Source organism: Talaromyces rugulosus, chromosome V (assembly GCF_013368755.1).
Source record: "Talaromyces rugulosus chromosome V, complete sequence".
Lineage (NCBI taxonomy): Eukaryota > Fungi > Ascomycota > Eurotiomycetes > Eurotiales > Trichocomaceae > Talaromyces > Talaromyces rugulosus.
In genome coordinates this window covers 5,146,388-5,161,094 of record NC_049565.1, presented here as the reverse complement: position 1 = coordinate 5,161,094, position 14,707 = coordinate 5,146,388, and the positions used below count along the sequence as shown (strand labels likewise).

General features: G+C 47.0%; 6 protein-coding genes across 6 annotated transcripts; 3 read left to right on the top strand and 3 right to left on the bottom strand.

Moving 5' to 3' along the window:
• Nucleotides 1-200: 200 nt before the first annotated feature.
• TRUGW13939_10300 (uncharacterized protein) lies at nt 201-1,919 on the top strand (the record flags this gene model as incomplete). The annotated part of the gene is made up of 1 exon (XM_035493413.1): nt 201-1,919. The coding sequence occupies one exon, from the start codon at nt 201-203 to the stop codon at nt 1,917-1,919; it is 1,719 nt and encodes a 572-aa protein (XP_035349306.1).
• A 491-nt stretch (nt 1,920-2,410) lies between these two features.
• Nucleotides 2,411-2,956, bottom strand: TRUGW13939_10299 (uncharacterized protein; the record flags this gene model as incomplete). The annotated part of the gene is made up of 1 exon (XM_035493412.1): nt 2,411-2,956. The coding sequence occupies one exon, from the start codon at nt 2,954-2,956 to the stop codon at nt 2,411-2,413; it is 546 nt and encodes a 181-aa protein (XP_035349305.1).
• A 423-nt stretch (nt 2,957-3,379) lies between these two features.
• On the top strand, nt 3,380-5,030 carry TRUGW13939_10298 (uncharacterized protein; the record flags this gene model as incomplete). Its single annotated transcript, XM_035493411.1, has 3 exons — nt 3,380-4,184; nt 4,255-4,687; nt 4,760-5,030. Coding segments are annotated over 3 exons (1,509 nt in total), but the record flags the coding sequence as incomplete, so codon positions are not given.
• A 327-nt stretch (nt 5,031-5,357) lies between these two features.
• Nucleotides 5,358-7,873, bottom strand: TRUGW13939_10297 (uncharacterized protein; the record flags this gene model as incomplete). The annotated part of the gene is made up of 6 exons (XM_035493410.1): nt 5,358-5,954; nt 6,045-6,582; nt 6,632-6,965; nt 7,049-7,266; nt 7,340-7,746; nt 7,814-7,873. The coding sequence occupies 6 exons, from the start codon at nt 7,871-7,873 to the stop codon at nt 5,358-5,360; spliced, it is 2,154 nt and encodes a 717-aa protein (XP_035349303.1).
• Nucleotides 7,874-9,633: 1,760 nt separating this feature from the next.
• Nucleotides 9,634-10,994, bottom strand: TRUGW13939_10296 (uncharacterized protein; the record flags this gene model as incomplete). The annotated part of the gene is made up of 5 exons (XM_035493409.1): nt 9,634-9,666; nt 9,740-9,880; nt 9,953-10,318; nt 10,383-10,477; nt 10,550-10,994. The coding sequence occupies 5 exons, from the start codon at nt 10,992-10,994 to the stop codon at nt 9,634-9,636; spliced, it is 1,080 nt and encodes a 359-aa protein (XP_035349302.1).
• Nucleotides 10,995-12,254: 1,260 nt separating this feature from the next.
• Nucleotides 12,255-12,917, top strand: TRUGW13939_10295 (uncharacterized protein; the record flags this gene model as incomplete). The annotated part of the gene is made up of 1 exon (XM_035493408.1): nt 12,255-12,917. One exon carries the CDS (start codon nt 12,255-12,257, stop codon nt 12,915-12,917), a length of 663 nt encoding a protein of 220 aa, XP_035349301.1.
• Nucleotides 12,918-14,707: the final 1,790 nt, after the last annotated feature.

The following is a 14,707-nucleotide window of genomic DNA, read 5'->3' as shown; positions in this document are numbered from 1 at the left end:
AGATGTTAGGGTTGAGTTTGTCCGGCGGTGGAGTACACCCTCACCGGCCCGATCAACATCTACCCTATGTTCGCGTTATATGAATCAACGAGGGGTAACGGAGCACGGGACCATAAAAAAGGTTAACTTCCTCATCACTCTGTCCCAAGCTTCCAAACATCATCATCACAGTTCCATACTAGAAAGCCCACGTCTTGACCATGATCATTAAGCGCGACGTTTCCATCCCCACCTCTGACGGCCTTGTTCTCAAAGCAGATGTATTCAGACCAGATGAAGAACAGTCCGAATCTACCTCGCCGGTCATCATGACCATGGGACCCTATGGTAAAGGAGTAGAATACAAAACTGGCTACACGGCCCAGTGGAACTGGCTCTTCAAGAATCGCTCAGATATCCTCGCCGGTTCGACAAAGTCGTACATGGCCTGGGAGACGATCGATCCCGAGATATGGACATCTTGGGGCTATGCCGTCATACGAGTCGACTCCCGTGGCGCAGGGCGTAGTCCCGGTATCATTGACATTTTTTCTCCGCGCGAGATTCTAGATTTCTACGAGGCCATTGAATGGGCTGGCGTGCAGGAATGGTGCAACGGCAAGGTCGGGCTCCTTGGCATCTCTTACTATGCCATCAACCAGTGGCTTGTGTCGGCGTTGCAACCCCCGCATCTTGCCGCCATGATTCCCTGGGAAGGGTGTTCGGACATGTATCGAGAGACGTATCGGCACGGAGGTATACTCTCCAACACATTCAACGAGTCCTGGTTCGCCAAGCAAGTGATTACCATCCAACATGGCAACACCAACGGCTATCAAGACCCGTGGCTCAAAGAAAAGTCCACGGGGCCAGAGACACTCGCCGAAGAAGAATTGCAGGCCAATCGAGTGATCCCCATCCAGAATCCTCTTGCACGCCATCTACTGGATGACTGGTACCGTGAAAGGTCGCCAGATTGGTCTCGCGTGGTGACGCCTCTGCTCAGCTCGGCCAACTTGGCTGGCTTTGGCCTGCATGGCCGAGGCAACTTTGAGGGTTTCACGCGTGCCGCATCGCGCCAGAAATGGTTGGAGGTTCATCCTGGGCGTCACGATGAGGCATTCTACCTCGATCATTCGATTCAGCTACAGAAGCGATTTCTAGATTATTTCCTTAAAGACGTTAAGAACGACTGGGACCAAGAGCCCCCAGTACTACTACGCATCAGGCGACCCTCCCAAGCTTTGGGTGAGGTTCGCAAAGAACAGGCATGGCCGCTCCCCAGCACACAATGGAGAAAAATGTACCTCCAGGCCGCAGACAAGACTCTGATGGCTTCTGAAGCCATCCAAGGATCATCGCTCACTTTTGATGCCGCAACCAGTCAAGATGTTCTTTTCCAATCTGAACCTCTGCCGATCGAGACGGAAATCACCGGCCCCATAGCCGTCAAGCTTTTCATTTCCTCCTCTACTACTGATGCCGACCTCTTTTTAACCTTCCAAGCGTTCTCGCCCGAAGGCATCGAAGTAGAATTTCAGGGGGCCTGGGATCCACATACTCCCCTGTCCATGGGCTGGCTTAGGTCATCGCATCGCAAGCTCGACCCCACCATGACCAAGCCCTATCGCCCGTACCACAGTCATGATGAGATCCAACCTCTTGAGCCCGGGTCCATCTATGAGTTGGATGTGGAGGTCTGGCCAACCAGTATCACCTTGCCGGCCGGTTATACCATCGGGCTTCGCGTTGGTGGGCGAGACTTTCAAAGGCCAGAGGCGCTCAACGACGACTCTCTTACCTGGAGGGAGAAAGGTGCAGGTCCATTCTTGCACAACCATCCGGACGATCGAGGGTCTCCGACCTATGCTGGGAAAACTACCATTTATTCAGGCATCAGGACTAACTCTCACATTTTGCTTCCAATCATTCCATCCTAACATACCAACATCATTTTGTCGCTATGGTGATATAGGTAGGTGGTACTTTTCGATTAGCCGAGAATCTGTTATCGTATATATCCGTCAGTTACAGACATCAATGATTCTATCGACTTGGTCACTACATGTAGTCATAAGATAATGGACCTATTTCTGTTCTCAGAGCTGAATTACAATCTCCTCCCATGCTACAGTTGAAGTCATTCCACATTTATTTTGAAAAGAATTAACACTAGCCAGTAATCATAGGAGATGGATAATCTCTCTTGGAATAGAGACAGAGAGGTAGCTTAGTAAGGCTTGGAATGATCTCGACACTGAACTGAGAATCCTAACCCTAATCCTAACTGAGTATAAGTATGGATTATTTTGATCAGGCAAAAATAACAAAATATTGAGATGTCTTTTCTACATGTAAAACAAAGACCCTCGCCCCCGTACGTATATGTGCAACATTTATTCCTCATATTGTAGTACATGCTATGGAATGTTCACAGTCGACTTCCCACTCCCTTAACTCCCTCATATCCTGATTCTCCTTTCAGCAGTTCCCCACCAACAGCCAACGGTTCAGCATCCATCAAGACAAAAATCATACGGTTCCATTTGGACGTTGTGTTCCTCCACTGATGCAGTGTCCCCCGCTGAATGCAAACATCTCCGGGACGCAAAACGACAGACTCGTCCGAGTCCATGACCATCTCCATTTCCCCCTCCAGAACCACCCCGTAATCCACAGTCTGGGATCGGTGCATGGCAGACTGAGTCCCCGGTGCTCTGTCCACCATCCTCAGAACTGTGCCGTTGGGAAGGGAGAGGGACATGACCTTTTCATCTTTTTCCCGTTCCAGGGCATCGTCCTTGGCACTATCGATGGGGAAGGTGGTTGTTGACCACATGACATTCCACAGAGCCTTGCCCTCCTGGACTTCGGTCCATCTACCTTGGTCAACGGTTTGGATGACACTTTTTCCTCGACCGTCATATCCAGTGACAACCCGCTTCGGTCGTGGTATCATTGGTGATGGAGATGACATGATTTCACACAAGTTTTGGAACGAATTCAATATAGAAGCATGAGATTAGATAGCTGGTGTGGCCCGGTGTTGATTCTGTCTTGATGAAAGTAGGAAATGCCTAACTAGTCATTGGCCTTTTGTATGTCGAGATGTCGAGAATCGGTCGGTCTCTGAGATGATCGGTCCGATGAAGATCTCTTAAACTTAAATTGTTCGGTCTAGGTAGGGTTCACCACCCCGAGCCAGCCACCAATTTCGAACAAGCACCCATCGGACCGAATACTCATCTTCCCCATGGGGGTGACCTAGGTAGGTCAGGGGAATTTCTCCGGATCTTTGCCTGGATGCAATATTTAAATTATCCTAGGAATTCCGTTATCTACAGCTTTATTCTAGTAGCCATTCGACCAAAAGTTGCGAACATTGTGTACAAATCTCAACATGCTGAAATTAAAAGGCAAGGATTTATCATGGGCTATCTGGCTCACTGCGGGATGTGCCATTAGCACGTTTGGCTTTAACCAATCCGCCCTTGGCAACTTGGTAAGACTCCCGTCCTTTTATGGCCAATTCCCAGACATCAACGCCGTAACTTCGACTGGCCCTGAAAAGGAGCAGAAGTCGAGAGTAGAAGGGACTGTGGTTGCGCTCTACACGCTTTTTGGCGCGTTCGGTGGTCTCGGCTGCATGCCTTTGGGTGACATTCTTGGTCGGAAGAAGACTATATGGCTCTCCAGCTTCGTGCAAGGCATTGGGTACATCATCATGGCCACCAGCTATAGCCTACCTCAACTGATTGTGTCTCGAATGGTACTTGGCCTGGGTACCGGTGGCCTGATTGCTACCGTGTCCGTCTGGCAGGCAGAGCTATCTAAATCCACATCTCGCGGCGCACATGTCTCTGCATTCGGTACGTTTGCCGGATTTGGAGGAGCCGTCGCCCTCTGGACCGAGTACGGCATGTCGTTTGTCAATAACTCTTCCTCGTGGCGTTTGCCTCTTGCATTGCCCATCGTCTTCTCTATCGCCGTCGCGTCTTTTATGTGCCTTTTGCCCGAGTCTCCTCACTGGCTTATCAAGACCAATAAGGTGATCGAGGCAGAAGCCATCTTGGCCCAACTAGGCCAGGGTGAAGAGAGCCTGCAACAGACCGTCCACGACATACAAATGGCGACGCACGTCAATGGAAATGTCAGGCTTTCCGCGCTATGGGAGATGGGACCGCGCCGTGTCTTCCACCGTGTCTGTAAGATTCCCTGACTTGACCTTTAAATTTTCATTCACGAATTGTGTTAATTCATTGCTTTTGGTGGTAGGCTTGGCCTGCGGTGTGCAGTTCTTCTTGCAGCTCAACGGCACCAATGCGGTGGTGTACTATGCAACCACGATCTTTCAGGCCGAGCTTCATTTCTCGCAAAATTTGTCCCTCATTCTCTCGGCTTGTCTTCCCATTGCTATTATAGTGGCAGCTTTGATTTGCTCATTTACAGTCGATCGTTTCGGACGGAGAAAGCTAATGATATTCGGCGCCATCATGAGTTCACTGTGCATGGCCTGTTTAACCGGCACTACGTCTCAACCTGCCAATTCTGCCGCTCTCAAGGCTGCCGTCTTTTTCGTCTATGCATTCAAGTTCTTTTTTACCATTGGATGGTTGGGTATTCCCTTTCTCTATGCCACTGAGATTGCCCCTGATGGCCTGCGTGCATCCGTGTCCGGCATAGCCACAGCCACCGGCTGGTTATTCAAGTGAGTAGATACTTTGCCTTAAATTTTGGCCTAGAATGTCAATGAACCAATGCTAAACGGTGGATGGTCTAGTTTCTTGATTGTCGAAGTCAGTCCAATCGCCTTTACAAAAATTGGCGAGAAATACTTCATCGTCTTTACGGTGATGAACGTTGTATCTGCCTTGACCATTTACTTCTTCTACCCTGAAACAGCCGGGTGCACTCTAGAAGAGATAGACGCAATATTCATCCAGTCCAAGTCCATATTTGACACCGTCAAGGTAGCTAGACAATTCCCGCGGCGTCTTGATCCAGTCGTCGCACCCGAACCGGTGCAAGACAAGCCCGGTTCCGACCACGCAGAGTATTCAGAGAGTCCTCCCCGCCAGTCAATAGAGAGGACAGTCTAGTCACATGTTTCTCTATCATTGCTATCCGTGGGGATACTATTTAAGCAAGCAAGTGGTGGTGGATTCCGATTTCTGCCTGGCCTTGGAAACATAGTAGACAGTCTCTTCACATAATCCATAGTCTATTATAATCACAGTTTGCTAGTATAAATCTATCCAAAGTGCTTCAAGGGTCAATAACGCAAAAAAATGTAAGCTTAAAAGACAATATAAAGACTTGAATATATCCGAGCACAACAGCAGCATCGTATGCTCTCTTTTGTTAAATACCTAACAGTCTCAGAAGAACTCGTTGAGAGCTTGCCTAGCTTGCGCCGAATTTTGCATATCTAGTTGGAACCAATCATTTTCATCCACACTATTCGTGTGTAAAGGAAGTAGCGAGGTCAAAAAGCCCGGAAAGGGAGTATTTGACTCAAAGGAATCCTTTTGTAGCTGGTTTTCAGCAAAAGGTGTATGTATGCTAGAGTGAGGGTTTGTCAATTGCATCGGGAAAAGCGTTGGCGAGATTGTTGGAGCCATCGTGTCTGTGCCTCGCCGCTCAAACTGCTGCTGCTGCTGTCTATATGAGGAGGCACCATCTTCACGTTGCATCATGTGATCTGCGACTGATCGGACCGTTGCACTGGGGCTGAAGGCCCTCTCGAGTCCTTGGGTAGAGGAAGAAGATGCTGGATTTCTCTGCAGTTTGCGGAGGCTATAATGAAGTACTGAATTCTCGAGCGGCTCGTCTAGACTGCCTGTGCCACGCTTCGGAGTAGCTAGGTACTCGTTCTGTGCAAGCTCCTCGGCTACCGGAGTAGCTGGGACTGCTGCCGTTCTGGTATTAGCCAATTGGGAGTATTGGGAGTCGTAAAGTCGCGATATTCGCGCCCACTGGTGGCTCACCGTTAGTTACCATCTTGTTTTATTTAGAAACAAACGGAAAAAAAAAAATAAAAAAAAAATGGATGGACTTGAACGTACCAGTCGGTCTAGAACAGCCCAATAAGGCTTCATGAGCTCCAGGAGCTTGAGGCAATGCGTTAAACGGGTCCATCGAGTATCCCCAGATTCGCTATTCCGCGGCAAGACAGACATCTGAACGGATGCCGCGACGTACATACAGTAGCCGACAAAGGGGGCAATTTGGGTAGGATCCCATTCCAGGGCGACGAGGTGTGCACTCAAGTCTGACAGAGCCTGGGCACTGCGTAAGGCGACAGCCGCACTGATTTGGACCACCTCGAGAGGCATGTCCCCAGTAAACGAAAGACCGCTGAAATGGGGGACAAGAGACGAATTGAGTACCAGACAGCACTGATGATACAGCGCATGAAGAAACACGTATATCGGTTGCTCTTTCACTACTAATTGATGGTAAAGATTTCGCTTGGAGTAGCTTAGGTCCGCAGGAAGCTGCGATGCCCAGTTTGAGATTTCCTTCTGCAGCGAGAATGCGTTCACCCAGGCTTCATAGTGGGGGAAGCTTCGTCTCATATCTATGTGGTCACGTATACGTGCCCTATCGATAGATTAGAGTCAATGATTCTTTGGGAAGGCTGAAGACTCACCAAATCATTAGAATTTTCATAATCTCCGCCATGATGCTAGGTTCTCTGTTCCTAGTAGGCTGGGATTTTGAAGAGCTCTGAGAGATGGTAGCTAGTGGCTCCTCTGTACTCCATAGAAACGCGTTTTCGCTCACTGGAAGCGGCAAGGTCAATACGAGCGTGTCAGCTGCACTGCCTGGCGTGTAGTGATCCGAGTTGATCACATTAGTTATCCAAGAAGCCCAAAACAATCGCCTCATCTTCTCTGCCTCGATGCCGTTGGGCTGAAAGATACCTGGACACAGCATCTCCTTGGACTCGATGACTATGGAGCGCACGGCTCTATAGCCAATTCCTTTTATCATTGAACTTAAAGTTAGTATCTTAAGATCTGAAGCCTGTTCACCCAGCGACTAACTGAATGAATGACTGACTAACCAGAAAACATAGTATTTCGCCTGGGGTCACCTTTCGAGAACCAGTACAGGGATAGGATCTGACAGGTTTGTATCATGTACAATGTTGGTTGGTCGGCCTCTTGCAAAGCCATCTTTCCGGCCTTCAACGCCCAAGTCTCGCTTACAGCGCCCAAGTTATCTAAGCCGCGCATCACGGCATAATGCTTTCTGCCGCGTGAAGAAGAAGAGACAAGGAAACTATAGGAATGAGCCATTGGATACAGAGAGAAAGCTGTGACGATAGAATAGGAGGTGTGTTCGGCCAACTTACTTCGCAGCCAATGCATACATGGCCAGCAAAGTATGCTTAGGTACAGTGCCCTGTTCGATGGCTTGCTCAAAGGTTGGAAGGTGAATGGTCAGCGACGAGTTGAAAGCGCATGCAAAGTACGTATCTTGCAACAGTTTCTTCGCTGCATCGGAGATATGAAGCTCAGGTGGGTGGCCCGTAGTTTGTGAAGTGCGAGGAGGTGGTTCATGTTGTATAATATACTCTGAACTTTGCCTGGCTAATAAATCTGGTGTAGTGGTGGTATCGCGGGGTTCATGTGGTGTTGATCTTGTCGATCTCTTCCGGCGTGCAGCAATCAATCTTCGGTCCGGTGGCTCTGGATAGCTACACTCGAGTCCGAGTCTGACGCATTTCGCACATTCGGGCTGCTCATGAGAGCAGCGAACCTGATTACAACCACAAGGTTAGATCTAATTCGAAAAAAAGAGATCAATTGATTGACTTTCTACTCACTTTTCGCTCACGACAGCGCCGACAAGCAGTAGGCGCAAGAGCTACTTGCCCAGGTTTCATATCGGGAAAAACGAGTACAGGGATTGTGATCCTGTTGATACATGTAAAGTGGTAGAGGAGGTGAGCATGTCCGGTCCTTATAACCGAGGTCTTTATTACCCCACACGCGCAACGGAACGGTAGCCGGCGGCGCGCAGCCTATTGGTAAACGCTCTCAAGCTTTTGCGGGGAGCATTCTAGTGTTTGGTATAGTATAGGACCTTTCTTAACCTTTAACAGCGACAAGATAAGACTATTAATAAATATATCAGATCCGAATTAATAGTAATTATTATGTCCTAGAAATCATTAGAATTATTAAGTCAATTTTATCACAATACTATACCATGATATGTGACGTGCCTTTTCCAAAGATATTCGATTCCTATCTAGGGGTGCGATTCTCTAAAACAACAAGCATGGGAAAGGAATCTAACTACCAGGACCTGCGGGAAGGTTTTATCTTGTGTGCTTAGGTAACCAGCTTGACCCCTTATGGCCCCGGGGTGAGGCTATCCCCAGATCTGGCACCGCGGGTTAGGGTTGATGCCCTTCCTGCCTGAGGCCTCCCATCCGGCCACGAGGCCGCTCCTACCCTTGGGGATAGCCTCAGGCTCAGCCGTCACAGATATAGAATAAGATTTTTTAGAATATCCTTAATTAGTAATTTAGTAACTCCGTAAATCATTTGTTTCTATCAAACATGCTCTTAATTAGCCAGCAAATTAGTTCCATCCTGACAAGTTGACGCCCCTCCCCCGTTTTCATGGCGCATAGAGTGGCTGGCACGGACCCCAGGAGACCAAGCGTTTCAGACATACTAGTATGGCGCCCTTTAGGGGTTAGTCAGTGTGTTGTGAAGCGTGATATAGTGATTCAGAATTCTCAATGTTATTGTTTTCTTTCTTCTGTAAATAATACCGGCTATTAAAGATCTGTAGAAAGTGCCCTAAGAGTAAACTGTACGTGCCGAGTCAAGTGGTTTTACGCATAAGTACTAAGTTAAGAAAGAATATATAAAGAATATTATATACTAGTAAGAGCCTACACCTACTATAATTTAAAAGTATAAGAGCGCTATGTTTCAATGTTAACTAGATACATATGTACTATAAATAACTAAGTCTTCCTCGAAATAAATAAATATATTCAAGACTAGTAGATAGAAACTTTCTTAAAATCTAATAATAAATTCCAGTTTCTGTTAAAACGAGCCTAATTTAATCTAATTCTTTAATTTTCATACTAGTATTAGCATTACACATTAGTGATAGGAAAGTGGTACAATTCCCAAAGTCGGCACTTGGAAGCTTGAAGTGTGTCTGATTGCATGCTACGCAATTAGTTATAAGTACTTTTCATTTGTAGTGGAGCGGATAAATAGACCCAAAGAAGATCGATAGTTTAGGTTTTAGTATATTAGCTTTGAAGTGTGACGTTTGACCTGGAAAACTTAACGTGACATTGTGCAATGGAGAAACACTTGAACCTTTGTCTTTTGAGTGTGGAAGACTTACATTGCATGTAGCTAAGAATGCGATTGACTACTGCTGTTAATGGTGTTGTGATGTCTAGAATATACAATACACACGTGAAAGGAGGTGGTTGATAATTTATTCGTTTCTTTTTTCGATAGCTTTACAATAAACCAAAGGAAAAAAGAGCAGTCATCAATCATATCAAGGCGCATAATGCGTGGTTTGTATCCACTAGAAATGAAAGCAGAAATTTAGATTATGTATTCAAAGTCGCTAGGTAGCTTAGGTAAATGGTCACTTAAACTATCTCGCGTCGCTTTCCCTTTCACTGAGGTACTACAAACATCCTAGGGTTCAATGTCAGTTGACCTTGCATTAAAAATAAAAAAAAAGGGGAATCTGGGCGTACCATTCGTCGGCGAGCAAAGTCATCGTAGAATCCTAACCAGATATCCCGGGCCCGGCAATTATCTTCGTGGCCGGTTACGAGATTCATGTCGCACGTGGGTTGCTTCCCTTGAATAACAGAGGGACTGGCAGGTACCCATGGCTACCAAGTGCACGAACTTAGCATATTAAGAACTAGGGAGAAATATCGAGAGTCTCGGGGCGTAAAACAAACCTTAGGAACTGGCCAGTCAGAGAAATGCAAAAACTTGGCCTCATGCAGTATTTTTTCCGGGTCCCATTGCTCTTCAGAATTTCCCATGTAATCTGAATGCTGCTTTGAACGGAACTCCCCAGTTATTAAATTGTACGGTCGATGAGGTAAAATAAAAGCGCTGTCTTTATATAGGTTATTGACAATTTCCATGTCGTAATCCCTTGAACTGGCCGAGGAGATGGCATCCATGACGCGCTTAAACTCAAATTCCGACGGCTGTATCAGCACTAATTGAGAGCTTAGAACAGGTTCAGCAAAATTAAGCCAGTAGGCACGGGGCATTCCAACAGGTGCGGATGGAAGCAAAAATAGCTCGTCCATAGTCTAAGGGGGAAAATCGTTAAATTAGCCCACGGAAGCGATTCTATACAACTGGTAGGTAACTCACTTGGAGAATCGTTGAATCCGAATCCAAGCTTAGAACACGGTCATATTGGGTTTGGTTGAATGCGAGGAGTTTGGTATAGCTCTCGGCCCATGTTGCTGAGACGGCACTGTCAGTATGACCATTTGCTAAATGCCCAACAAGATTGTACAGTGGAATTGGAAACTCACAATCGCCTCCAGATCGGCTCTGCACCAAGATTGGTACAAGTTTCACCTTGTACTCATCGCGGGCTTTGCGAAGAAGCTTGCTTTCAGTCGAGTCATCTTCTGTGTCCACTGAAAAGCTAGATGGATACATCAGTAGGCGGTCTGCTTTACTTTGCAGTCGGTTCAAAATCTCAAAGAGCATTACAGAGTTGCATAGATATGCTGTATTCGTGACATATTGAACGTATGCGAAGCGAGACCAGTCGATGGTACCTGCAGCTACGGCAGTGAGAGATGACGAAGCCCCATTCTCATTTATGTTGCCATTATCGCCATTGCCGTTGATATGATTCAAATGCGACAGTTGTTGGAAGGTGTTGCTTTGGAATTGCCATAGTGCAACAATCAGTATCAAGACAAGAGCAATGACAGTAGCGCGCAGTAGCTTGGGTGAGACCAGCGGCATTTTATTGAGATAGCCGACCATGTGCCATCAAAACGTCAATATCGTCGATGAAGACCGAGCCTGGAGTATGAAATATGAGGCACCTTCGCATGCTTGGGCGGAGAATTGGCGACAAGGACAGAAGAGTAATGATGTCAAGAAGTTTCTAGTCTCTGCGCGACGTCCTCCCCCTGAGTCAGGACTGCCACCAATCATTGGTCACGCAAGGTAAAGTGTGTGGCGGCATCAGCATCGGTGCCGCACTATCATTATTAAGAATTTAAGATATCAATGCCCAGAATGACTGGCAGCGGGTGGATAAGGGGACATGCATAAATAAGCCTATCATTGGACAATTATCATCCCGGGCGACCCGCTTCTCCACTTTGCGGATCGTATCCGTCAACCATATCCTCGCCGAACTCCCAAGGGCCCCACCAATCGGATCGGGACGGCGCTAAATTTAGTCTCGGGGCTGACTTTGACACAAACAAGGCTGAGCCCCATATTGCACCGCACTATTATTATTATTTAATCATATTTAACGTCTATACCGATGCACCGCACTAGGTATCATGCTATCTCTAGCGCTTGCTCGTATCTTCAAGGTTAGGGTTAACCCTAATTTCACGGGCTTGCGATGATTACTGTCCCTGTCTGCATTGTCATTTCTGTGGACATCAATGCACTGAACAATGAATTGATCATTGGCTCCACCTAGTATCTATAGATCTTAAGGTCTACCATGAAATACGGTGAAGCATGCTGAAACATCACGCAAGAAGGCCCAATGTTGACCGTCCATGGTGGAAAGCCGCCGCTAGTCGCAAAGTAATGCCCTGTCAACGAGACAGGCAAATGAGACCCTTACTTTTAATGTTGGTCTGTGGAGCCCGGAGTGATGGCGCTACTTTGCCCTGTTATGGTTTTAGATTCTAGACATTTGAGCCGTATGTGCTACGATGTCTGGCAGGGGTTGCATCCTATCAGGTGTCAGCGGGTGTGAACAGCCTGGTTCAGCCTGGTTCCCAACAGAGCTGGTGGAGGGAAATTTGTGTCGCTGTTTGTGTCGCCGGACAATATTCCCCCTCCAGCCTCCGAGAATTTTCTTCAAAACCGATTTCTCTCCATGTCTCGCCTACGCGTTGTCTATATTCCCTCACTCTTTTCTACCCACCTTCTCTTACAGGGTGGCGTCTCTAGTCAATTTTATTTCTGTTTGCCGTTGATCACTTCTTAAAGCCAGCTGCTTTGCTTGCTCTCCGATCCAGGCAGTTCGCAATGACGCTCTGCCGACTCACGCAGGGTGCAGGAACCATCGCACTGTTTATTTTTTGGTCCGTCTCAGAGATTGCCTCTATCGTTGAAGCCCAAACCCACGTCCGACGGCCAATTGCTGCAACGTGGTCCGACAAAAGTTACGGACCGGATGGGCCCTGGCAAGCAGTCCAAGTGAACATTGGAAGCTCATCACAACAGATCGATCTGTACCCGGGGGGCACTTGGGAGACCATCATCCTTTTACAAGACATTTGCACAAATATCACCCTAACATCCGACTGCTATGTGTCGGACGCTGGTGTCTTTAGCTCTACGGCATCAACCACATGGGACAATACATCCATCGACTACTCTCCAGATGGGTCATCATATGCTGCGTATAGTTTTGGTCAGACCAGAGCTGTCCCGATCAACGCCTTGGCAAGGCGGGCGGTGGATACGATTCGTTTCAACGGATTTACCACTCCTTCCGTGGACATAGTAGGTATCGACCAGGGTTATCAGACCTATGCAGGCGGGCAAAACTATCCATTGACAGTCGGCATCCTCTCTTTATCAGCCCCAGATCTCAATCAGTCATTTCCTGAAACTTCAGGACCCTCTATCAATACCACATTTATCGTTATGCAACTCGGGTATGACCATCTCTTCATGGACACATAGGTTCAGCCGCGCTATCAGACCCTATATCTGGGAGGATATGCAAAATCTTCTTGAAGTCGGCAGCATATCACAGGCTACCCAGGCAACGGGAACTCTCCTATCCAATTGCAGGATATCAGTCTCTTGGTGAGTCACTTATCTCCAGCAAAGATATTATCCAAGTTATGCTTTCCTCGGGAGTATGATCTTGCAAGTCTGGATTACATCTATGCAAAGGTCAGCGACCGCTCAGACCTAGGTATCGGGAGTTTCTATATTGATATATCAGATCGGTTGCGAATGTCTCACCTCAGCATACTCACCTTCACAGAAACGAGTACAATCAGATATCGTCTTTTGGCTTCTGAGTCACCTTAGTCCCAGCACGGGACTACCTGCCATAATACTCGCTTTGGGAGTTCAATCTGTCGGTGAATCACCAAGGTGACGCACTTGCAACCCTACCGGTGACTCAGCCAACAATATCCTAATTCAGATGCATATCAGGTATAGTTCATAGCTGGTGACCGAGTTCTTCACAATGCCTTTGCGGCTTCACCTGCACCACTTGAAGTTCTTGGCCCAAGCGTGTTTTATTTCTCAGCCACCTTGGGCTTTTCCTTGGCCCAATGCAACAGCCAATGGAAAGTTTGGCCCCTGGCCTTCATCACAACCCCACACCCATAATATCCACTTCACAATTTCACCAGTGAAACACAAGCCGACCGATCCCATCATGGAGATAGTACTACTGGGCTTATCTAAGGCGGGCTTTGTGCGCCGGCAAGTGGTGTTTGGCCCGGAACCGCAGTCTTTTTCCAAAGTGAACAACAGGGAATCGGAGGAAGTGATCAGAAAGAACCCACAATTCTCGAGCCTGTCTATTCAAACAACCCCAACAATCCCAATTATTCGGCTATTTCTTCACAATTTCAACCGAGTGAAATCGGATCAGATCCGACCGATCCCTCCATTCATGGGATGATACACGAGCTTCCTGAAAACTATCGGTATCGTTATTCATAGTGCCATAGTAAGACGCACATCGAGTAGTTTTAGAGTCGCATCCCGGAGTTATGCGTCTTTTATTATCGTATATTATCTATATAATGTATAATAGTTTATTTCCGGCAATATATCCCTCCTGTTTAATGCTTTATTTTCCTTTTCTTTCATATCAGAGAGTTTTTATTGGAGTAGGAATGGGGGACTTTTGATTTTTGATTTATTTAGTATTTTTGAATATTGTTCACTTTTGGAAAATTGACTACAGTTATTGGAGCGAATGCACTGAGAGTGACCTGGGCTCCCAACTCAATAAGCAGTCGGCATGCATCGATTTGATTACACATGATAGCACTACGTAACACGGTGTAGTCCTCGTTGGTCGGGATGATGTAGTTGCATCGGCTCCATGGTCTGCTAAAAACTGGATGAGCGTGAGATCCCTAATCTTAGACACCTGATGTAGCTTTTGTTGGCGCTAGTTAGATCCGGTGCGTTTAATTATGGACAAAGTACACAAAGATTCAAGAGTAGTGGTTGCAGGAATCTTTACGTATGAACTAGCAGGGACTTTCGTACGATGACAGGCCCATCAGAGACCAATGCCTTTGGGTTGATTTTCGTCTTTTCGACCTCGGTGATCCTCCCTCAAAGGTAAAGTGTTTTGTAAAATACATCAGATACTGATACAAAACCGCGCCGGGGATATGCTCTCCATATGCAACGGCATATCGGCTATCCATGGGAAAGTCTGAGAACTCATAAGTTCCACGGAGATTGTTGGTTTCAAGGCCTTCGTAACAGTT